The sequence below is a fragment of the Felis catus genome, chromosome D1, assembly GCF_018350175.1.
Source record: "Felis catus isolate Fca126 chromosome D1, F.catus_Fca126_mat1.0, whole genome shotgun sequence".
Taxonomy (NCBI): Eukaryota; Metazoa; Chordata; class Mammalia; order Carnivora; family Felidae; genus Felis; species Felis catus.
Genome location: NC_058377.1, coordinates 7,003,839 through 7,029,188, shown reverse-complemented (window position 1 = coordinate 7,029,188; position 25,350 = coordinate 7,003,839). Strand labels below are relative to the sequence as shown.

Sequence of the window (25,350 nt, the reverse complement as noted above, 5' to 3'; positions counted from 1 at the left end):
TGTGTGTGTGTGTGTGTGTGTGTGTGTAAGTGTGTGAGTGATATTTGTGCACAGTCTACTAACTAGCTATAATCTCTATTTAGGGAAATAAACTTAGAAGTCTAGTTAGAAATTTGGGTTAACAAACGGGAAATTTCCTCAGAAATGAGGGTTATCTGGTATGCACATGGTTTACAAGAAAGCTGGTGTATATTTTACCAGGAGACAGTTGGATCGTGATAGAGCCCTGTCATTCTAGGAGTTTATGGATTTTTAAATACCTGAACTGTTTTAAACCCACACAAAGGAAAAAAGAGCAAATAGACAAAAAGTTCTTCTCTTCTTTGCTTTTTTAATGTATTGATTTTGTTCATTCAGTAAGTCTTTATTGAATGACTAATGAATCAAATGTTGACTTAGATACTTGGTTTCCAGGCATAACCCAGACGTTGTTCCTGGTCTCAAGGACCTTCCACACTAAAACTTTTGTTTACAATTGATGGTATAGAAAAAAGTAACTTCAGTATAGAGACACCTATCCAATAATTGATAAGACAAAATAACCATGAACTAGTAGCATTACGTATATATATTTTTTTCTTTCAGGTCAAACACTATTCAAGGTAGTAATCAAATCTCTTTCACCTAAAGAGTTAGTCCGGATTCACGTACCCAAACCTTTGGACAGGAATGATGGGACATTTTTGGTGCGATATAGGATGTATGAAACTGTCAGTGAAGGGCTGAAGATAGAGGTCCTTTATGGTGATGAACATGTGGCTCAGTCTCCCTATATTTTGAAAGGTAAGTGATTATCATACAGTGCAGAGCCAGCCTTATATGTGTAGACCCCATGCGTTTCAAAATGGGTTATGATGACCTTGAAGTCATGTACAACAGAGTAAACATTGTATGCATACCTCCTGGAGCTCAGTTTAAGTAATTCCATGTCTAATGGGGGGCTTGAACTCACGACTTCAAGACCAAGAGTTGCATGCTCTAAGCTGGCCAGGAGCCCCTCCTGGAGCTCAATTTAACTTGGAATTTTGAGGGATGGAAAACTAGGTAAAGAAATTTAAATGATAAGCAACAAAATCTTGTGTATTTATCGAGGTAGTTAACATTTCCAACACTCTTAATTCTTTGGCAAATCTGTATTTCCATCTAGTACCATTTGCCTTTGGCTAAAGGATTCCTGTTAACATTTCTTTTAGTGTGAGAATGTTGGTGATGAGTTCCTCCAGCCTTTGTGTGTCTGAAAAAGTCTATATTTTGCCTTCATTTTTGAGAGACATCTTTGTTAAATATAGAATAGTTTAACAGGTTTTTTTCTTCCTTTTAGTACTTTAAAGATGTGGTTCCACTGTCTTCTTGCTTGCATTGTTTCCAACAGTAAATCTGCTGACATCTGTCTCTGTCCCTCCATCCTGCTGAAGGTTTTCTCTCTCATGGCTCTTTTAAACAATTTGATTATTATGTGCTTTGGTGTAGTTTTCTTCATGTTTCTTGTGCTTGGGTTTGTGGAGCATCTTAGATCTTTGGGATTATAGATTTCACTAAATCCAGAAAAATTTTAGCAATGATTTCTTCAATACTTTTTCTGTTCTCCAGAATCCCACCAAGAATTAGTTACCCCTATATCGGACTTGAAATTATCCCAGAGCACACTGATGCTACTTTCATTTTTAAAATTCTTTTTTTTCTCCATTTCATTTTGTCTACTTTCTTTTTTTTTTTTTTAATTTTTTTTAATGTTTATTTTTGAGAGAGAAAGAGACTGAGTATGAGCTGAGGAGGGGCAGAGAGAGAGGGAGACACAATCTGAAGCAGGCTCCAGACTCTGAGCTGTCAGCACAGAGCCCGACGTGGGGCTCGAACTCACAAACCAGGAGATCGTGACCTGAGCCAAAGTCGGATGGTTAACTGACTGAGCCACCCAGGCGTCCCTCATTGTGTCTACTTTCTATTGCTACGTCATTAAGTTCACTAATCTTTTCTTCTGCAATGTCCAATTTGTCATTAATTGTATCCAGTCTGTTTTTCATCTCTTGGCACTTTCTCATTTTCTTGAACTTTTTTCTAGAATGCAGTTAAGTTACTTGGAAATAGTTTGAATTTTTCGAATTTTGCTTTTACAGTTTGTTAGGTGAGACCAGAGCCACATTTGGCTATGGCTTTTTTCCCCCAGCACTCAGGTAATATCTCTCTGCCTGGTCTACCCAAGCCTCAGAAATAAGGATGCTTTCCAGTCTGCCTTGTGTGAACAGACACTATTTCCAACCCTCTATGACCAGTGGGTACTACTGTTGCCTCTAATCATTCTGACTGGTTCTTTCCCTGCCTTGGATCCTTTCCTCACTTATATACACACTTCAGAAACCCTAAATACTTAAGGGGGGAACCTTTTGCAGATCTCTGGAGTTTTCTTTCTGCATAGTTCTTCCCTTTCATAGACTATGCCCTATAAATTCTAGCTGCCTTGTTCTCCCTGGACACTCTGCTCTGTCCCCTCAACTCAGTGAGATTGCTGGGCTCAACCTATATTTCTCCCCCTGTTTCCATAACCTAGAAACTCCCTTAAGCAGTAACCTTAGGAATTGTAGGCTTTACCTCATCTGCTTCCTATTTCTCAGACTCAGTGTCCTTTACTGCCTCATGTCTGGTGGCTTAAAAAACTGTTTCATGTATTTTGCCTGTTTCTTGATAGTTTCAGGTGGTAAATCCATATTACTCACCTTGGTCGGAAGTAGAAATAGTCAAGAAACACAATCGTTTGTTATAAGTTTTTATGTTAAGTTAAATATACATATATTTTGAGGGGTGCCTGGGTGGCGCAGTTGGTTAAGCGTCCGACTTCAGCCAGGTCACGATCTCGCGGTCCGGGAGTTCGAGCCCCGCGTCAGGCTCTGGGCTGATGGCTCGGAGCCTGGAGCCTGTTTCCGATTCTGTGTCTCCCTCTCTCTCTGCCCCTCCCCCGTTCATGCTCTGTCTCTCTCTGTCCCAAAAATAAATAAACGTTGAAAAAAAAAATTTTAAATATATTTTGAAGTAAAATATAAAATTTGTATAAAGTTCTTTTAAAATGAGTCCTCAGAGAAGTATTATACTTATGGCTGGGTATAAAATTTAAATTCTTTTTTAAAAATTACACTGCCGGGGCGGTACCTGCATGGGTCAGTTGGTTAAGCATCTGACTCTGGATTTTGGCTCACATTATGATCTCGTGGTTTGTGAGTTTGAGCCCTGCGTCTCGCTCTAAACGAACATTGCAGAGTCTACTTGGGATTCCCTCTCTCTGCTGCTCCGCTGCTTGTGCTCAATCTCTCTCTTTCAAAATAAAAAATTACACTGCCAGATACCCCTGGGTTACATATTTCCTCTCTGAGATGTGTTGACGGAAATGATTTTAGAGATTCAGTGATTTAGAGGTTTAGAGATTCTCCATCTTGTCTTTAAAAAAGTCACCACCCCTACTATATAATAATGCCTCAAAAGTAATACATTCTCTTTTTCTTTGCTAAAAGGTAAGTTGTTTTATGTTCTCCATGCACTTACAACGCACTAGAACTGAATTCAGCAGCTAGTTGGCTGAGAGTGGTGATATGGGGAGAGAGCATATGCTCTGTAGGTCGTCTAGAGGCGTACAAGATGGGGATGAAAATGGAAGCATGGGACTCTGACATAACTGCTTTCACCACTGATTTGTTTAGGGCAGATTATTCCCATCTGGATAATCTTAGAATTCACCAAGAAATCATCCCACGTTCATATCAGGGGCAGAAACAACTCCCTGTGTTGTGGTGCTTGTTAATGGAACATGGCATTACACATGTTTTGCCTTCCCTAGGACCAGTGTACCATGAGTACTGTGAGTGTCCGGAAGAGGATCCTCAGGCCTGGCAAAAAACTCTGTCTTGTCCAACCAAGGAACCACAGATTGCAAAAGATTTCGCTTCTTTCCCCAGCATCAATCTCCAGCAGATGTTAAATGAAGTTCCGAAAAGGTTTGGGGATGAAAGGGGTGCCATTGTCCATTACACGATTCTCAACAACCACATCTACCGGAGATCTTTAGGGAAATACACAGACTTCAAAATGTTCTCAGATGAGATTTTGCTGTCACTGGCAAGAAAGGTATGAGAGCATGAACTCATTGGTTCTAAAAACAATATATAGTTGACCCTTAAACAACATGGGTTTGAACTGCGTGGGTCCACTTATACATGGATTTTTTTTTAAATAAATACAGTACAGTACTCTAAGTGTATTCTCTCCTCCTTATGACTTTCCTAATGGCAGTTTATTTTCTCTAGCTTACCTTATTGGAAGAACACAGTATATAATATAACATACAGAGTATGTGTTAATCAACAGCTATGTCATCGGTAAGACTTCCAGTTAACAGTAGGCTATTAGTTGTTAAGTGTTGGGGGAGTCTAATCTTATACACAAAATTTAGGTTGTGTGGGGATTGGCACCTCTAACCCCTGCATTGTTCAAGGGTCAACTGTAGTTTAATTATGTAGTTGTAATATTGCGATGCCTGGAATAACAGTGGCAAAGGATAGAAATGGCTTCTGGCCTTGGAAATGTGTAGCTAAAATGTCCACCACCTGAGTGTTCATCAGTTCTCCCCTTTTATGGATCTTTCTTTCCTTTAATATTTAAATTAAGTGGCTTGAGCCCCCATCCCAGGTAAGTAGTCCCTGCATAAAACTCCCAACGCTTTCGTGGACTCCCAAACATTTTTAGCCCCAAGGTCACTTCTTGTAGTTCTCCCTCCATTCAGATTTCACTTTCTGCAGCTCTTTTGTTTCTTATTACCTCAAAATGACTTGAACTTAGACCACTTTTCCTTGTTTTATCCTAACCATCTCTAAAAGATAGTATGCATGGCACATTTTGTTGATGGTTCTAGTAACAGAGAGGTTATTTTGTACCATTGTGTAGTAAAAGCCAACCAAACAAAAATGCTAACATTTAAAAATAGACATCCCTGGGGCGCCTGGGTGGCTCAGTCGGTTAAGCGTCCGACTTCAGCTCAGGTCACGATCTCACGGTCCGTGAGTTCGAGCCCTGCGTCGGGCTCTGGGCTGATGGCTCAGAGCCTGGAGCCTGCTTCCGATTCTGTGTCCTGTCTCTCTGCCCCTCCCCTGTTCATGCTGTGTCTCTCTCTGTCTCAAAAATAAATAAACGTTAAAAAAAATTTTTTTTTAAATAGACATCCCTGAGGGCACCTGGTGGCCCAGTTGGTTAAGAGACTCTTGGTTTCGGCTCAGGTCATGATCTCGTGGTTGGTGAGTTCAAGCCCTGTGTCGGACTCAGCACTGACAGTGCAGAGCCTGCTTGGGATTCTCTATCTCCCTGTCTCTCTGCCCCTCTCCCACTCATGCTCACTCTCTCTTTCAAAATAAGTAAGTAAACTTTAAACAAACAAACAAACAAATAAATAAAAATAGACATGCCTGTGTTAATCGGACTCAGTCATCCTTGCCTCCAGGAATTTCTCACTGGCTGTCATTGATGTTCAGGTCTTGGCTTCTTAGTAGAATATGCTTCGGCCTCTATCTTTCAGAAGACTTCTCAACTCCGCCCCCACCCCCACTCCCCTCTACTCGACCCTTCTTTCCACACCTGCAAAACTCTGAAGCAGAGCAGTTCAAATTGCCTTTTGTTCCTCCTCCTTCCTGACCATGCAGAGTGAAGGGTGAGGATGGGAGTTTTTCTACCTTTCCCACTCAAGATTGTCAAGGCAGTTGTCTAAACCCAAAGCCAACTTGGGTGATATGAGTTACACACTTTCCCAAGTGTGCTGAATGTGTGGCTGCAGTCACTTCTTATTTTACTTTATTTTTTTAACATTTATTTATTTTTGAGACAGAGAGCATGAACGGGGTAGGGTCAACGAGAGAGGGAGATACAGAATCCGAACCAGGCTCCAGGCTCTGAGCTGTGAGATCATGACCTGAGCCGAAGTCAGATGGTTAACCGCCTGAGCCACCCAGGCGCCCCAATCACTTCTTATTTTAAATAGCAGCCTCCTCCCCACTCCGCACTCGCCCATGGTATGAGCGCATCGCAGGTACCTGATCACAAAGGTGGTGCTTTCTTCCTGGCCTACCGCCCGCCAGTCCACCCTGCTCTGTGTCCTACCTTGTACTCATGTTGCTGCCTCTAGAGCAGTGGTTTTTCCTAGTGATTAATTTGCCCCTTAGAGGACATTTGGCAAAGTCTCGAGACAGTTTCGGTTGCCACAACTTGGGGGTTGCAACTAACATCTAGTGGGTGGAGACCATGGATACTAGTCAACATCTTACAATGCACAGAACTGCCTACAGCAAACAACTACCCAGACCAAAATGTCAATACTGCTGAAATGAAGAAACCCCGTTCTATAGTGAGAACTTCTGGTATGGAGTTTGTTGTTGTTGTTGTTGTTGTTGTTGTTGTTTTGTGTTTTGTGTGTTTTTTGTTTGTTTTAGGGTTTTTTGGTTTATTTTATTATTTATTTATTTAGGTGTGGAGTTTATTAATGAGTTTATAAACAATAGTGGGGAAGCATGAGGTTGAGTAGTCCCATCCCTGGCCCTTCCCTCTTGTTCCGGGTTCTTTGCCCAGTGGCTGGGAAGAAATCCAAGACAAATGAGACTCATCTCTGGACTTTGAGCAGCCTGCTCTGGTGGGACTTGTTTTGTTATTTGGAAGTTGGAGTGGTGTGTGGATATAAACAGATTGTACTTCATCTTGGTAGCTTGTAAAGAAAGTAGGTGCCCAGGGTGAAAATGTCTGAGGAGGGGGGAGTCATAGAGGAGGTAACATCAGGTCTGAGTTTGAAGGATGAGAAAGGAGACCACCAAGTGAATAAGGAGGAGAAGAATATTCCACGTGTGAAGGGAATTGCATAGGAGAGTGGCTGGCATTTTCAGAGAGCAGCCCGAAGTTGACCGGCACCTTCTCGGGTGGAAGGTGAGGCTTATAGCTTAGCTGGAACGAGATAACAGGCCTTGCCTTCTAGCCAGACAGTTTACACCTTGTCCTGTGGGCGTAAGGTTCTCTTAAGCTTCTAGTAACATGAATTTGGGTTTTAGACATTTAGGCAGCAAAGTGAGAGCTAATCAGAGTGGGGAGAGCCTCGAGCAGAACACCTAGTGAGGAAGCTACTGCACCAATCTAGGCAAGAGATGGGAAGAGCCTAAACCAAGGCATTGACCGCGGAGATGGCCACGGAGTGGCAGATTCCGGAAGCAAATGTAGACGTGACATGGAGGTTCGATACTCAAGGAAAACAAGGGCTTGGGTCTAACCTTGTCAATTCTTTAGTAGGCAGCTGGCAGAAAGAGTTCTTGAAGCCCTTTATTTGTACTGGTCTATACCATGTCCACTGCTAGCACAGTAAGCAATTTTGATAATTTATCTATATTTTTATTAAGTAATCTCTATGCCCAACATGGGGCTCAACCTCACGACCCCAAGATCAAGAGTCACACGCTCCACCGACTGAGCCAGCCTGGTGCCCTGATACTAAGCGATTTGAAACTCCATCTCTGGACAGAAGGAGCTTACTCCTGGTTACATGGATTTGCCATCTACCATCCTCACCCTCGATTTTCGGATACTGCTGATGACTGACAGGCAATTTTCTCGCCTCTACTCTTTCCAAACGTTCACTTTTGCCAGACATATTTTAAAAAGCCAAAGAACAGATGCATTTAGTACCCAAAACTGAGGTCTTTGCAGAACTGATGTTTCATCTTTTGTTTATTTAGGTCCTTCTCCCCGATATAGAATTTTATATTAATCTTGGAGATTGGCCTCTGGAGCATCGAAAAGTCAATGAAACCCCTGGCCCTTTGCCTATCATTTCGTGGTGCGGCTCCCTGGATTCACGAGACATTATCCTTCCAACATATGACATCTCCCACTCCACACTGGAAGCAATGAGGGGTGTCACAAATGATCTCCTCTCTATTCAGGGAAATACAGGTAAATAAAAGTTTGTTCTCGAAGACAGAGGTAAAAGGGAGTGTTCAACCAGAGAGAATAAAGGTATATATTTAAATAACCATCATTCTTCTTTTCTGACCGAGAAAAAAAGGGCAGTGTAGGATTCCTCTAATCCAAAACTTAGATGTATGGGTTGAACTAGTAAAATCCAGACCTGCCGTAACTGGGTCTCCTTTGAGTTGGTCCTTTGTAAATACCATTTGAAAATATATATTTGGTAAAATTGTCACTTAATTCTGACTCCAGTGCCTTTATATTGCTGGATGGAGCCAGAAAGCATTTTGAAAAATATAAAATTATATGTGGATGTAAGAGAATTGTTATAGCAGTGTTATTTGGATATTACTCCCTCCATCATGTAGTGAGGAATTTTCTCATTTCTTCCTTCTGCCTTACTTGATCCTTTAAAACCTGAATTCTTTCTGCCCCTCCCCCACTCCCATTTGATGGCCTTACATTTTATGGCCCAACACAACTTTTTATTAAACCAGACTCCCTGAGTAGAATAAACCCTGCCTAACCCTGCCTGTCTTTATAAACTCTGTTCCCATTTATTGTGATTTGGTGGACTTATTTGGCAGATGCGACCGAAGACTCTTTGCAAACGACCTGAAGATAACATGGATTCAAAACTGACTTTTTATTTGGTAACAGTGAATTCTTGAGAAGTGTACTAAAATATTAAAGAGAGTGACCCTCTCCAGTTTCTATGTTTTGCAATTTATCCCTTAGAAGAGTAACGGGTGTTAACTAATGACCTCTCTTTAGAATCATAGAAACAAATTTAGTTAATTCTTCTAGAATATTTCCCTCTCAGGAAAGAAACCCCCCCACACACACACACATATTTACACACATGCATCTAGTTGAGTTATATATATATATGTTTTTTGATTTCAGAGCATATTAGACAATCCTCCCTGTATTCAAAGGTGATGTGCTCAAAAATCTGAGCAACCTAAGAATTAAAGACGTGGGTGTTACCTAGTTATATAGTTTGTTCTGCTCACCCAGTCTACGAACAAAAGCCTAGCTCATTTTTTATTGTGAAGCACAAAGGATGGAAGAAGCTGATGCCTGGGTGAGTGGCCAAGTCGCTGAATGTTTTTTGCTTTGAACTTGATCCAGCGTTATTTTGGATAACTCCTAAAGTCATGCAACAGACACTCTAGCATTTGAGTGAGCTCTCACAGGTAGACAAATAGGAGAAGTGAGAGAATTCTTTTATGTGATACAGCAGATAAAAGGGCTGTTTTTGAAAGTCTAAACTGGAAAGTATCTCAGGAAGGTACTCAATCCCCTATTTTTTGGAAACAGCACCTTACTTTAGAAGATGAGTTGATGATAAAAGAGCTTTAACATCTTAAATGACAATGGTATATTAAAGATGATTATGCTTACCATTTTTATGAATGTCAAACTCATAATCATATTTTTTTATGGCTTCAAACCTCTAGGGCCTTCCTGGATCAATAAAACAGAAAAAGCTTTCTTCAGAGGTAGAGATAGCCGAGAAGAGAGACTCCAGTTGGTACAGATGTCCAAGGAAAACCCAGAGCTCCTAGATGCAGGAATTACAGGATATTTCTTTTTCCAAGAGAAAGAAAAGGAGCTTGGAAAAGCTAAATTGATAGGTTTCTTTGATTTCTTTAAGGTATGCGTTTATGTCTTCCTGTATGAATATGAAGTGATAAACTTGCATTAAAAGTCTACCAAATCACTGGGTGGGCAGATTTCTCCAGTCTTTTGAGCTGGCACACCCACACTTTCTTACTTTCTCCCTTCCAAGAATAGGGAATTAGAGCATTCATTGTGGTCTCCTTTTTGGTATTTTTGTTTTTGTTGGTTCTGTCTACCCAATGGCCAGGACTGTATTTAATACTATAGTACGAGGATTAACCTGGGGTTTTGGGTGCATTTACTTATCTGTTTTTTTCTTGTTTAGACTTATTTTATAAGCTGGGACTATAAATACCTTTTACATAAAGTGATCTTAAATGCCTTTTGTAAACAGAAAGAGTATAAACTCCATATAAGTATGGAACTATGGTACGCGTCCTGCCTCTGCCATTAACTGTGGGACCTTCATCTCTTAGCGCCCCTAAACATGCAAGATGCCTGCCTTGCTCCTTCAGAGCACTGTCATGAGGCCCAAAGGATAGAGATGTGAACAGTATGACAGAATCTGACTGGCTAGAAAACTCTTTGGTACCAATTACTTAAGAAAAAATTGATTACCAAATCTGTGAGTACATCCTGTTCATATCGGTGTGATAGAATGAAAAAAACATTGGATTTGAACTCAAAGAATAGAGGCTTATAAATTTATCTGAACACCAGTTTTCTCATTTGTAAAAAAAAAGAAGGTGGGGGGGGGAAGAGAGGTTATCATAATATGTGCTTCACATTATTATGATCAAGTGAGGTTTAATTCCTATGAAAAGTGATTTTGAAATGTAAACCAAGCCTTATTAATCCAGCAAATATGTAAACCGAGTACCTATTGTGTCGCAAGCGATCACACTAGTCCATGAACTTCTCCACATTTCTATGTGCTCAACTCTAAAATTGAGCTTTCTGGAGGTAACACTTTCCTTTTTCATACTTATGTAGGTATAAGGAACAAGGGAAATTAGGTATACATGAAAGTGTAAATTGTTACCAGAAGTCAGTTTTAATAAACCTAGAAAATAAAAAAAAATTTTTTCTAATGTTTATTTATTTTTGAGAGAGACAGGGTGCAAGTGGGAGAGAGGGATCCACAGAATCAGAAGCAGCCTCCAGGTTCTTAGCTGTCAGCACAGAGCCTGACCTGGGGCTCCATCTCATGAGCCATGAGATCATGACCTGAGCTGAAATCTGACGCTTAACCGAGTAAGCCACCCAGGCACCCCAAACATAGAACTTTTGAAACATTTTCCTCCCTGGTCACAGAAATCTGAATCCCCATTACATAGAGTGGAAAAAGGTACTCCTAATTCCTAAATTATTTCCTAAAACTATTGATTATCTTATCCTTAAATACATTATATTTCTTTTTTTTTAAGATTTTCTTTTTGAGAGAAAAAGAACGAGTGGGAGAGGGCAGAAAGAGGGAAAGAAAGAATCCTAAGCAGGCTCTGTGCTATCAGTGCAGAGCCCGATGGGGGGCTCGAACTCACAAACTGTGAGATCATGACCTGAGCCAGATCAAGAGTTGGATGCTTAACCGACTGAGCCACCCAGACACCCCATTGCATTGTATTTCCTAAAATCGATGTGCTAAAGGCTGCTTATGATTTTAATACAAAGAGAAAATGTGAATTACAAAATGAAGTGTATAACTTTTTAAACAGTGAAATTGGAACATGGAAAATAACTGCTTTATATTTAGTATTATGGTGTTGATGACAATCAGAAGTGAAGCAAATGGCTGTTAAATTTCTTCTTTGTTTATGTTTGTTTTAATCTTTTAGTACAAGTATCAAGTGAATGTGGATGGGACTGTGGCTGCGTATAGATATCCGTACCTCATGCTGGGTGACAGTCTGGTTCTGAAGCAGGACTCAACATACTATGAACATTTCTATATGGCACTAAAGCCTTGGAAACATTATGTCCCAATTAAAAGAAATCTTAGTGATTTACTAGAGAAAATTAAGTGGGCCAAGGTACGCTTTCTGGAGTTTTAATTTCTTGAGGTGATAACACACTTACCAATGTTATTTACATGAGTTCCATCATGATGCAATTTACCTTGACATAATTTAGTCAGAGAAATGTTATTTTCTGGAACTTTTGTTCCCTTGAAATGGCTAAAGAATCAACATTGAGGTCATTTTAATACCCTTTATCAACATTTTTGAGGATTTTTTAGAAGAGTTGGAAGTCCAATGTTATATGGAATGTATATATTATATAGAATATAGATTTTTCTGAAGGAATCACTATTCATGCATACGCACACTAATCAAGCAAAAACACACTGAATGCAAATCGCTGATTGAAAAACCCAGGGTTAGAGTCCTTTATGCACAAGAAGACATTAAAGGCAATTACGATGCTCTTTTCTTGTTCCCAGTTAGGAAAAAGGCACAATCGCTGCATGCTATACAACATCCCAAGAATTACAAGTTTTCCATAAAATATGATTTGTTTCATATTTTTTAAAGAAAAAGTATTAAAAAGCTGTTCTGTTTTATTATGAAGCTCTAGAAATTTACCCTTTCGTTATAAGATTTTGTTCTATTTCTAAGTTTCTGAGAAGCAGTGTTTGGGTATGCAAATAAGTGGGTGCCCGAGGCAGAATCATTTTTGTGACCTTTAATAAAAAGTAAGGATTGCTTGCCAGTGGCTTTTCCTGTGGGCAGCAGAGTAGAATATTAGCTATTTTCCAAAAGTATAATTAGGAATGCTGAGTGTTCCTGGTAATGAAGGAACAGCCTGCGGGTACCAATCGCCGAATTTACTATTACAGCAGTAAGATAGACTTTCACAGGTACTGCTTGGTAACAACTTTGGGGCTCTGACTGCAAATTAAAATGGAGCTCTTAAGAGATGTTAGAACATAAAAAGTGATTCATTCTACTCCAGTTTGCATTTTAATACCAAGCAGAGAGGCTAGGATGGGGGAACAGAGGATGAGCCCTAAATGTCCTGGGGAGCCAGGAGACACAAGAGAAGCTGCATGTTGGGTGAAGGTATGGGGCGGGAGGGGGTGGGGGGAGCTTCTGAGCCAGTGGAACAGGGTCCAAACACGTGTGACCATTGCTGTGTAACAGATGTCTAGCAAAGTACCTTGTCTATTCTTCAGAGCCTCGTTCTGAGGCTGTTTTCACCCTGTTCCGGGTCTTCCATGCTGTTCACATTTAACCCGACATCGGCCCTGCTTCACACTCACCAGTAGCCTTCTTTGGGAGGGTGGGTGGTCACAGGAGTACTTTTCATTTATCGTGTTGTTGTTTTTTTAAACCTTTCAGGAAAATGATGAAGAAGCCAAGAAGATTGCAAAAGAAGGGCAGCTGAGCGCCAGGGACCTGCTGCAGCCACACCGGCTTTACTGCTACTATTACAGAGTATTCCGGGTGAGTGCCCTTGGACCATCCTGCCAGGAGGGGGGGGTGGGGAGCATCCTCAGACCCCATGCTGGGCCTGGGTGCCTCACTTCTTCATAGGGTTCTGAGAGTCAGTCCACGGAACTCTGGCCAAGCCGAGCACCAGCCCGCAGAAAGACAGGATCAGTGCTAAGTCTTTTTGTGGCCCCTGTATTTTTATCTCCACTCGGTATTATGAAAAACAGTGCACCGAGCCCTTCCAAATCTAGATGAAAAGCTCCCCCTACCTTGGCAGTGCTTTTATTAAGTGCCTTGTGGAATTCCAAGTTTAGGTATTTTCTGAACCTCAGAGGATATCTTTCCTCCTCTAGAAAGTAAGGGGGTTGGACTGGAGATCATGAACATCTCTTTCTGCTCAACGTGTCTGCCTCTTTGCTCTTACTACTTAAGATTCATGCTTTTGGTATCACGGTATAGGATGGAAAGCCAATATTTAGCTTGCTGTACAAAACAAACAAGTGAAATACATTTATTACATTTTTTTTAATGTTTTATTTATTTTTGGAGAAAGAGAGAGACAGAGTGCCAGTGGGAGAGGGAGACACAGAATTGAAAGCAGGCTCTAGGCTCTGAGCTGTCAGCACAGAGCCCAACGTGAGCTCGAACCCACACACCGTGAGATCGTGAACTGAGCCAAAGTCAGACCCGTAACCGACTGAGCCACCCCGGCACCCCAAAATGAAATATATTTCTAATGGTTCTAACACCTTAGGCCTAAAATACGGAAATGCAAAGATTGGTTCTTTGAGTAACTATCTTGTGTTTTTACACAGTAAAATCTCACCAGGAAGAAAAAAAAAAGAGAAATAATACTTCTGTTTTTAACCTAAACTTATTTTTCTGTGGGCAGAAGAAAAGTACATTTCTTCAGATGCTGGGGGATATTGTTCTCTTGTAGAAAAATTAAAATGATAAATTACACTATTTACTAAAAGTAGCCTTTCCCTTAAATGAGTTGTGCACCCTCTGTTGGTCTGCCTGTAACTTGAATAGTAGGGGTTTTTCACCCTAAATTATTAAGTTGGTTCCTGTACTTGTGTCAGTATTTTTGGGGGTTGGGCCCCCCACCAGGAATGTCCAGCTCATCGTATATGGAACCACTGAACTGGAAGTCTAATTTTTAGGAATATTTCAGTCAGTGGCCAAGTAGGAGGACACCACGCAGGTCTGTAGCCAAAACATATGTGGCTATGAGCCTAAAGGGAAGGGTGTGTGGGACCGCCAACTTTATTTTGAGATACATATCATCTTTGTTGATTTGAGTGTTCAACACATTTAATTATTCATCAGTGGAGGGTAAATGCCAAGAGGTGCTGTTATTTCAAATGGGGATGCCTGGCTTGACCTCCTTTTGTGGAGGCTTCCTACGTCCACAGAAAATTATAGATTGGGGTTCCTTGTTAGATTATGAAACATTGCACTTAGTACCCGTAACAACTGAAGTTGGGACTGGAATAAACCAGACCTTTGGTTGTAGTCTCAAGATACACAGCACTAGGGCGCCTGGGTGGCTCAGTCAGTTAAGTGTCGGACTTCAGCTCCGGTCATGATCTCACAGTTCTTGAGTTTGAGCCCCTCCTGGGGCTCTGTGCTGGCAGCTCGGAGCCTGGAGCCTGCTTCAAATTCTGTGTCTCCCTGCCCCTCTGCCCCTCCCTCGCTTGTGCTCTGTCTCTCAAAAATGAATAAACGTTAAAAGAAAGAAATTTTTTCTAAAGATACACAGCCACTAGGAAGGATGGCGTGAGTGGGGTAGGGAGGGAGGATCCAGTGGGATGACGTGGGGACTAATCTTTGAGTTGCCTTCACACGCACATTCCAGGAATATGCCGAGCGCCAGTCCAGCAAACCGGAAATACGCGACGGAATGGAACTTGTTGCTCAGCCTGGTGATGACACGTCCGTGTGCCAGTGCCACCGGGAAAGACCTTCTAGAGAAGAGCTGTAAGTCAGCTCACATTCACAGCCCTGCGTGTGTGGCCGAGGAGTTGCCTGCAAGCATTCAGATCATTCAGGTAGAGGCCACCCTGTGTCGAGCGCAGTTCAGGAGACTTAACGTGCATGGATAGAGCAGTAGGAGAGCCAACATTACATGTGTCTTTAAGTGTTATTTTCTTTTGTGTAAAAACCGCTATCATCGGCATCAGTTTGTCTTTTTAAAAAGAAAACTTGCGGGTCATAGTAGATAGGCTTGCCCAAATATCACTCTCTAGGAAACTGTTGGCGCCATATTTCTTGGTGTGTTCCTGCCCCTTGTTCACTTTCCCTCCTCCTCTTCCAGTTATGAAGAAGAAATGCTTGTGCAGGGTCCTTCCGCCTCATTGCCTAATTTCTTCTCCTGCAGGCTGCTTTTGGCATTCAGTAATGGCAAGCCTCCTCCTGGAAGGTCTGATAAGAACAGTTAAGGAAGGAGCGGATGGTTCCCTTATTAAAGGTAGCTTGGAGACTAGGGAGGCAGTATTGTCTTAAAGCTCACTTGGATCTTTTTAGCTAAGTTTAACCGAAGCCTGGGACAAAATTAAGGAGAAATTGTGTCGTAAGCTAGTAATTTCCAATCTACCTGGGTGGGACACCCAGCAAGGACAACGCGGTTATTAAAGTACATGAGAACATCCTATGGGAACCATTCATTATCTATCTATTGAATAGAGGGAAGATAACGATAGTCAGGTGGGGATCTTTACCACTTTTTTTTTTAATCTATAAAAGGATACTTGAAAACATCTGCCAGAAGCAACAGTAATAAGCCTGGTATTTTGGGAATTCACTAATATGCTGAGAAGAAAGGCAAACATCCTGAATGCATCCTTGCTGTTGCAGTGGTTTTGCACTGCTCAGAGAAAAACTTTGAAATTTCCTTCGCCTTTTTTGGACGGGGTCAAGACTTAAGACTTAACGCCCAGAACTTCGTTACACACTCCTTGTAAAACCACCCATCCAAGAGTCATTGGTCATGTCACTAATGAGCACTTCCCCAAAGCAAGAGCTATCTACCCTCCCAATCTAAAAATATTGACTCCTCTCATTGAAATATTTACTTAATCTGGAAAGCACTGTAATGTAACCACTTTAAAGTAGTCATATCTTTTTCTGAAGGTCAATAAGAACACAGAATTGTGTAACTAGACAAAAGCAAAACCATATTTAAGAGCAGTGTAACCAAAGCCAAGTACCCAAGGAAAACCAATACCCACCAGTTGTTCCCAAGTACACGGTCACAGGGCAAGCTGTACTGGGACCATAACCTAATGAATCCATGTCCTGTATATATTGTACCCCGAGTTTGGGGTTTGTCAAGGCCGAGATTATGGAAAGAAAATTTGCCCTCCCTCATACCTCCCTGCCCACCAACCCCTGCTCCTTCCTTGTGGCTGACGGCATCTTGTTCAAAACATCTTAAATGTTTTAAATATCTACCACCAGCTGCCAAACAAGACTGAAAGTGAAAAGTGAACTGAGATACATCAGGCAGCCTCTGAGCATGGAACAGAGAGGATGTATTTAAGAAATTAAGTGGAGCCCTCAAAGTTAGCTTAAATGGTTTTCTGGTTTGTGGACATGAATATAGCCTAATAAAGTAGTTTTACTAAAACCATGATTTTTCCCTTCGAATTCACACATTACCCACATAATCCATTAGTCATTTTTAATACTTCAACTTTCATTTAAAAAATCTGATATTTCAAAGAAGAGGACTGTAAGGATGTGCAAGTAAGTATAGTAAGTGCATTTGTCTAAATAAGCTGCCAGGGTATTTGTTGCAGCACTGTTTTTATTAGTAAAATGTTGGAAACACCTTGAATAGCCTTCATGAAGGAACTGGCCAAATAGATAATGATATATAAAGGAATATAATACAACCATTAAAAAGAATGAAGTATCTCTAAACATACTATCATGAAAGATTTCCATTACAGTATTCAGTGGAAAAAGTAAGTTACAGAACAGCATGTATAATGTGAAACCATGAATGTAAAAAACAAAAATATGTTTGCATGGTTGAAAGTTTGGAAAGATTTTATTTACCAATATCTGAAGGGACGGAGAGAAGGGAATTTTTACTTTTTGCTATATACCTGTCTATGATATTTGTTTTTACTGCAAGTATGAATTAGACTATAAAATAAAGAAAAATGTAAACCTAGGAAAAGACTGTAAGTGCACAAAAGATATATATAAGAAAATGGATATTTATATTTTCCATTATGCTGTTTTTAAGTCTACTATGTCTAGAATTTTATATCATGGGATATATTTTATACACTTTTAAATAAAGTAAATTTTCTAAATAATATTTTGAAAAAGACAACTTTTGTTTTGAAGAAAGTGGGGCGCCTGGGTGGCTCAGTCAGTTAAGCGACGACTTAGGCTCAGGTCAAGAGTTATCAGAGCCCTGCCTTGGGCTCTGTGCTGACAGCTGGGAGCCTGGAGCCTGTTTCAGATTCTGTGTCTCCCACTCTCTCTTCCCCTCACCCCTTCTCTCTCTCCCTCTCCCTCTCCCTCTCTCAAAAATAAGTAAATATTAAAAAAAAAAAAAAAGATTGTAACAACCTATAGCCCTGGTATTTCTGCAACTGGGTTGGTCTAATTATAATTTTATCGTGTCTTTATGAGTGAATGAACCCAAATTTATATCACCACCACTCAGTCCCTAGTGGGATTTCCCTAATATTAGGGGGAAAGAAATTTGGGCTTGACACCATTATTTTTCTGATTCCAGGTTAAAATAACAAGAAGTGCCATGTCTTAGACAGTTTAGGTCGTCATTATACTGGTTTAGTTGTTATACTGGTTTAGTAAGTTATACACGACTTACTGTAGCGATCACTTAGCAATGAATATATACACGTACGAAATCACTATGTTGTACACTTGAAACTAATGTATATGTCAATTATACCTCAATTAAAAAAATAAAACAGGTTTAGGATTTACCAGCTAAAGAGCTTACATTTACAAATCTCATTAGACTACAATCACGTGTCACTTTTTGATCCTGAGCACTAGATGCCAAATCGCTAGAAGGATCAGTTTTCTTATTTACAAATGAATAAATGACTTACATATGAAAGCTTTTGTGTATTTCTCGCACATCCTTAAAGCCCTTGGTGGCAGTGACCAGGCTTTATAATAAGTTTAGCCCCAAATCGCGGAAATGCACTGTGGTTTCCCTTTCAAAATGCTTTGCCTCAAAGCCTTTAACAATCGCAGCGAGAACTAACAAGTTCAACTAGCCTCACATTTTTTTCGTTTTGGAAAAGCGGGAGACGGAGGCGGGGCCGGGGGTGGTGGTGGAGGAGGGAAGCACGGCGCTGAGGGGCGGGGCCTTGGGGCGGGGCGGGGCCGAGGGACAGACCGGGGCGGGGCCTTGAAACGGGCCAGAACGGAAGTAGAGGTGCGTAGCTTCCGTTTGCAGTGCTAACGAGAAGTTCTGCGGAGCCAGGTACGGCGGCGTAGAAAGGTGAACGGAAGGTTGTACCCCTACCGTGTGTGCCCATATCACAGCTGGTCTCTCCTCTCTGTAGCCTCTGTTCTAAGACCACCCTTGTCCAGCGCCCCAAAGCGCCCCCCGCCCCAGCCGACCCCCGTAAAAACGTTTGGTCTCCCTGAAGCGCCCCCATCCCCGGGCCTCCAGCCTCCGGTTTCCAGCGCTGCCCACGATTGAGCCCTGCGTCCTCGGCTCGGCCTCGGGAAACTCGCGCGGCCCTGGCTGACGCGGCTCCTGTTCGGCCTACAGCCTCACGGTCCCCGATCCTCGCCCCTCCGCGGAGACGCGGTTTCGTCTCCCTGGAGGCCGGGGGCGAAGTACTTGTTAAGCCGCCTCACCTTTTTTCCGTTCTACCCGTGAAATGGTTTTCGTTATGTAGAGATGGAAGAGCGTCTGCCCTCCTCCGCCCTCGGCAGAAAGCACAGGAAAAAAGGAAGAGCGAGATTACAAAACTGAGAAAGGTCCTGAAACACCTTGGTTTATTCATTAAATACAAGATAGGAGGTTCCGATCCCAGCAAATTAACTTTAGTACTCTTTCCCAGCTTTTAAAGTAAGTGGAACGGAGAATTCAGAGACTTGCCTTGTAGGCTTTTCTCATGAAGATAAAAGACTATGGAGCCATAATCGATTTAATAAAAATTATCACCGAGTTGGGGTAGACAAAAACCTTCCATTTCTGAATCTGTAATTGGAAGCTGGTGTAGTAAATTCCTTCATTACTTGAGGAGTGGTTTTATAGTACTTTCTAGTGTCTTACAATGTATGCAGTGTTTTCACGTTGGTGCATTTATTTAGAGCCTCATAGTAACCCTGTGAAAGCAGTATCACTTTTTATCTAAGGCCACCAGCTGTCCCTACCCCGTTTCTTGACTCTTAAACCTCCTCCAAAGACTTTTTGCCACCCTTCAGTTTATCCCTTTTGCACTTAAAATTTCTCCCTCACTATGGGATCATACCTAACAACATTTTAATATGCTTTAATGTCTGTCCTATTAAAAACACACACACACACAAAAACCACCCTGGGAATCCATTCCTGTCCACCAGGTGTTGCTCTGTATCTGCTTTTTTTTTTTTTTTCAATGTTTTTATTTATTTTTTAGAGAGACAGACTGAGCCGAGCAGGGGAGGGGCAGAGAGAGGGGAAAACAGAATATGAAGCAGGCTCCAGGCTCTGAGCTGTCAGCACAGAGCCCAACATGGGCTTGAACCCATGAACCATGAGATCATGACCCAAGCCAAAGTCGGACACTCAACCGACTGAGCCACCCAAGCGCCCCTGTAGCTTCTTCTTGACAGAATTCTAAGCACTTGTTACTGTACCTGCTGTCTGGATTTGGCCTCTTCCTCCACCCAATCCCTGGCCTTCTTCCTTGCTACTCAGCTGAAAACAGTACTTCTCAAGGTTACCAGCGACTTTATCTGGCCAAATCTAGTTCTTTTTTCTTAATTTACTTGACCCTTCAGCATTTGATGCAATTGAGCACGTTCCCTTCTTTGAAATATGTGGGATATCCTCACTCCTCTGTGGTGTGACTGGTTTCCGAATCATGTTAATTACAAATACTGGAAGATACTGTGTCAGTATTTTGTGCTATTCCTGATGTAATGGTGACCTATACAACATGTTTATAAATTTAGTGTCCGTTAACATTTTCAATACCACTTTGTTAAATCTAGACAACCAGCAGAATAATAAATCAAGTCCTGGTTCATAGTTTTTGTCAGTTTCTGTGATGAAAATAGCCTGGCCATGACCAATTTCGAGACAGCGAAATGACCTCAGGTATTGGGAAGACGTGTGGTAGTGCACCATGACATTATTTACACCACACATATACCGATAGACAACATATGGAGACTAGTAGTTCTCAACTACAGGTGGTTTTGCTCCCCAGGGGACATTTGGCAGTTTCTGGAGACATTTTCGGTTGTCACAACTGTGCTTCCAGCGTCTGGTGGGTAGAGTACAGAGATTGTGCTCAACATCCTACCACATACAGGACAAGGCCCACAACAAAGAATCCAGCCAAAGTTGTCAGTAATGCCGCTGCAGTGAACGTAAATAACCTCAAGAAATAAACAGTAAAATGTAGTGTAGGAAAGGAAAAAACTTTTTCTCTACTATTTTAAGTTTTAAAATTGAGACCCGCACATTAAACTGACAAAAGACAGATTGACCAGAGAAAAGACAAATATTTTATTTGATGTTAATATTTCAATTTTACATGCATATGGGGGTCTCACAGAAAAGGAATTAAAAACCCAAAGAGGATGTTAGACCCGGGGATTTATATACCATTTTAGCAAAGAGTGATGAAAGGAGTTTGGATCTATAGAGGTAGTAAATTGTGGGAAGGTAAATATATTGGAGAAACTATTAAAAGGTAGGGGTTATTTTAGTTAGATTTGTAAAGACCTGTGTCAGTGTCAACTTTTTGTGTCTGGTGATGGTTATTTTTCTCCTATTGGGATGGGAAAGTAGAGGCAGCACCTTTGCAAAGGCAAATTTGTGTCCTGCTTTTAAACAGGTGGGAAGGATAGAGAGATTTTCCTGCCTCTGTTCTTTCTAGATTGCCTTCAGCTCTAAATAATTCTTACGCAGGGGCACCTGGGTGGGTCAAGTCAGTTAAGCGTCCGACTTCGGTTCAGGTCCTGATGTCACAGTTCATGGGTTTGAGCCCTGCATCAGGGTCTGTGCTGACAGCTCATAGCCTGGATCCTGCTTCAGATTCTGTGTCTCCCTCTCTCTGTCCCTCCCCGACTCACACTGTGTCTCTTCTCTCTCTCTCTCTCTCAAAAATAATAAACGTTAAAAAATTAAATAGTCCCTGTGCCAGAGTGGCATGTTTTCAGGTGGTATATTACGGTCCCCTGTAATAGTAAGATCACTGGTGGGGGAAAATTTTGAGTATTAGTTAACTTTATTTTACTCTAAGTTTAAATCTTTAGTAGTCCCTGTATTTAAAAACCAGCTCACAAAATTCCTGAGCGTTTAAATTTTGGTTCCATGCAGCCAGTACAAGCTGTGGTGCACTGTCCAAACCAGTAGTTGATAGATAGTCCACTTCCTGCCTGATTATAGTGCAGCTCCTGGTACCTCTCTCACCTCCCTCCCTACCCCCCCAACTTCTGCCTCTTCTCAAAGCTCCAGCAATACTGCTTGCTTGCTTTCAGCCACTTGAACACACCAAGCTCTTTTATCTCAAGGCGTTTTTATCTTCTCTGCCTAGAACAGTCTCCTGCAACTGTCCTGCCTCTTTGCATCTTGAAAATTAATGTCTTCTTAATAGAGGGGCCTTCCCTGACTACTTGTGCCAACATAGCCCCGATCATTTTTCATCCCGCTATTCTGTCTTTATTGCACGTGCATTTCCTTGAGTTTTTACCTCCATATTTTATTTTTTTTTAATTTTTTTTTCAACGTTTATTTATTTTTGGGACAGAGAGAGACAGAGCATGAACAGGGGAGGGGCAGAGAGAGAGGGAGACACAGAATTGGAAACAGGCTCCAGGCTCTGAGCCATCAGCCCAGAGCCTGACGCGGGGCTCGAACTCACGGACCGCGAGATCGTGACCTGGCTGAAGTCGGACGCTTAACCGACTGCGTCACCCAGGCGCCCCAACCTCCATATTTTAAATAACATGTTAGTCTACTTGTTTTGTATTTGTTAGAAGATTTTATTTTTAACTAATCTCTATACCCAACATGGGGATCAAACTCCCAACCCTGAGATCTAGAGTTTCATGCTCTACTGACTGAACCAGCCAAGTGCCCCTGCTCTTGGTGTCTTTTCTTTATTTTTATGGTTTGTTTATTTTTGAGAGAAGGCGGGAGAGGCGCTGAGAGGCGGGGACAGGGGATCCAAAGTGGGCTCTGAGGTAACAGCAGAGAGTCTGATGCAGGGCTCAAACTCACAAACTGTGAGATCGTGACCTGGGCCAAAGTTGGATGCTTAACCCACGTGCCCCCTTGGTGTCTTTTAGATTTAGTTATTATCTGGTAACTTCCTGTTGCAAACCTCTTGGACCGAAGTGCCACAACACACATATTTACGCATACTCATCCTCTGCCCTCATCTTCCTGATTAAAAACACAACAAGAATCCTGCCATCATACTATGTAGGCTTAAGAAATTTTAATTGCATACAATATAAGCTTGAGTTGTTCCAAAGTCAGCCTGCTTTGGAGACAGGAGCCAGTTGCCAATCATGTGATATTCAAATTCATATTATCATGGGTGGTATTATCGTAGGCTATATAATTATGGGGTATTATTGTTGTAATGCCAGTAGAGTTAATACTAATATTTACATAGTTACGACTGTATAATTACTCATGGCGGAGCCAGAGCTATAGCTTAGTTTTTTAGTTTCCTTTTGCCACCAGTTGGAGAGATACTTAAGAAAACACAAGACAGGGGCGCCTGGGTGGCTCGGTCGGTTAAGCGTCCGACTTCGGCTCAGGTCACGATCTCACGGTCCGTGAGTTCGAGCCCCACGTCGGGCTCTGTGCTGACAGCTCAGAGCCTGGAGCCTGTTTCAGATTCTGTGTCTCCCTCTCTCTCTGCTCCTCCCCTGTTCATGCTCTGTCTCTCTCTGTCTCAAAAATAAATAAACGTTAAAAAAAAAAAAAAAAAAAAAAAAAAAAAAGAAAACACAAGACAGGTGATGTTGCTCCTCTGGTGTAACCCTCCCAACAGCCACCCATCACACTTAAAATTCTCACTTTCCAGGATTCAAGGTCCTGTAGGACCTGTGATCCCACTCCTCCTCTGCTTTTATCTCCCACGTCTTCTCTGTCTCTGGCCACAGTCACACTGGCCTTCGTCCTGTCCCACCTTCCTGTTTTCAGTGCCTTCACTCCTGCTGTTCTGTCTACGGAGTTCTTGGGGTGTGAGAATGACCCCCTCCATTTCATTCAGCTTTGTCCTCAAGCCAGTAACAAATTAATAGGTAGAACTTTTAGCTTTCTTTATCATCTGTTGTATAATTCACTTCAATAAATATTTATTCAAAACAGTTTTTAATGGCTGCATGATATAAATGAAATGTTAAAATCTGCCCCAAATTCCCAACACCCACCCTACTAAACCCCATCCAAACAAGGGGACTAAAGTACCAGTAAGAACTCAAGCAAGATTAAGAACAAGATATAGATAGATATAGGTAGATATAGATATATAGATATATGTAGATATCTTATATATCTATAGATATATATCTAATATATACATATATCTTAATTGTTATGTATATATTGATATATCAGACACCACTTGCAAGGATCATAGATATATAGAGATATGTATCAGGTATTGATATATAGATGCCAGTTTTTAGAAAGTTAAGCAGACACTATTTAAAAAAAATTTTTTTTAATGTTTGTTTATCTTAGAGTGAGCGAGTGCAAGTTGGGGAGGGACAGAGAGACATGGAGACACAGAATCCGAAGCAGGCTTCAGGCTCTGAGCTGTCAGCACAGAGCCCGATGCGGGGCTCCAACTCACAAACCGTGAGATCATTACAAACCATGAGATCATGACCTGAGCCAAAGTCTGACGCTTGACCAACTGAGCCACCCAGGCACCCCTGTGAGTCCCCATATTTTACAGATGAGAAAACTGAAGCTGGAATAAGTTAAATAACTTCCACAAGATCACACAACTGAGTATGAGGTGGAATTTTTTTAAAGATTCAAACCCCAGTTTATCCTACTTTAGACCCATAGACTTAACCTATATCCCCCTGCCTCCTATATTGTTAAAACTATTTGAAGAGAAAAAATTCAGACACTTTTTCACAGAGCACTTTGTCCCTACCCTAAAAATGTCAATTTTTAAAACTCCGTAATAGGAAGAAAACATTTCCTGTTTTAAGATTACAAAAAAAAAAAAAGAGAGAAAATAACCAATTAAAATGTATAGATTTTTTCTTTAATTTTTCCTATAAATGGCATATCCTTTAGAGAATTTTTATGTTTGGTCTTTGTCTCGTTAAATACAATACACGTATTAGTTGATGTCTGTTATGTATTTAAATACTTAAGGGGTTTGGGATTTATAAATCCTTATAACTCTCACATTTCACAAGTAAGTAGAAGTTGAGAATTTAAAATTTTGAGTAAAATTTATTCCCTTAGGTGAGACTCTGATAAAGCATCTCACAACCACACTGCTGTTATAAAGGTAGTGAATAACATTATTTATACTGTGAAGTATTAATAACAGAGATTAAGTAAAACCCAATGTTCTCCCTGTGTTCAGTGCCGTGCTTTTTTTTTTCCTTTATATTTGACTATTGCGGCGTTGTATCCTTTATAATGTAAACTCACAGAATCGCGACACTTGAAAGTGCCGTTGGAGTTAATTTATTGCAGTGCTTTGATTTTACAGTTTTTGAAACTGAAGCTTAAAGATGTTGAGCTGTTCGTCTCCGGTTCTGTTAGGTAACAGTGTAAACGGAAACTAATCCACACCTGCAGGCTTTTTCAGTAGTCTTCCTCCTGTGGTTATGTGTATGAAAACTGCCACAAACAGGGGCTTACTTGCAAAGCTTATGTATAGCTTGCATTTCCTCTCTGTGTGCCACCAACAAGTAGAACTGTAAATCGTTTATATAACCTAGGCAAACAAGATTCTTGCATTACACTTCTCTGACAACACTGGAGTAATATTAGAACAGTTTCATTATTTGACCTGATCAGTCATTCAGTTTTGAATGACATCCTTTTTAGGGTAGTAAGTGCTTAAAAGGATTGAGCGTACTACAGCTTTATTTTAGGTGT

At 41.2% G+C, this 25,350-nt stretch overlaps 2 protein-coding genes across 14 annotated transcripts in view; both read left to right on the top strand.

The window, feature by feature from the left end:
- POGLUT3 (protein O-glucosyltransferase 3) overlaps nt 1-17,365 on the top strand; it is a 29,116-nt gene extending 11,751 nt beyond the window's left edge. The window contains exons 2-9 of one of the 2 annotated variants that reach the window (XM_045038246.1): nt 586-783; nt 3,827-4,113; nt 7,746-7,962; nt 9,441-9,637; nt 11,439-11,633; nt 12,942-13,046; nt 14,896-15,017; nt 15,783-17,365. In XM_045038246.1, the coding sequence (XP_044894181.1) occupies nt 586-783; nt 3,827-4,113; nt 7,746-7,962; nt 9,441-9,637; nt 11,439-11,633; nt 12,942-13,046; nt 14,896-15,017; nt 15,783-15,816 (1,355 nt within the window). In that variant the 3' untranslated portion in view covers nt 15,817-17,365. Of the gene's footprint in view, nt 1-585; nt 784-3,826; nt 4,114-7,745; nt 7,963-9,440; nt 9,638-11,438; nt 11,634-12,941; nt 13,047-14,895 lie in introns of both variants that reach the window. The other variant, XM_023239070.2, reaches the window with a different exon arrangement.
- Nucleotides 14,898-25,350, top strand: part of CD1H11orf65 (chromosome D1 C11orf65 homolog) — a 64,554-nt gene continuing 54,101 nt past the window's right edge. For 4 of the 12 annotated variants that reach the window (XM_045038256.1, XM_019811250.3, XM_006936604.4 and 1 more), the window contains exon 1: nt 18,422-18,516. The gene's annotated coding sequence lies outside the window, so the exon portion shown is untranslated. Of the gene's footprint in view, nt 15,018-18,421; nt 18,546-18,669; nt 19,023-25,350 lie in introns of those variants that run through there. The other 8 variants (XM_045038255.1, XM_045038250.1, XM_019811249.3 and 5 more) reach the window with 6 other exon arrangements.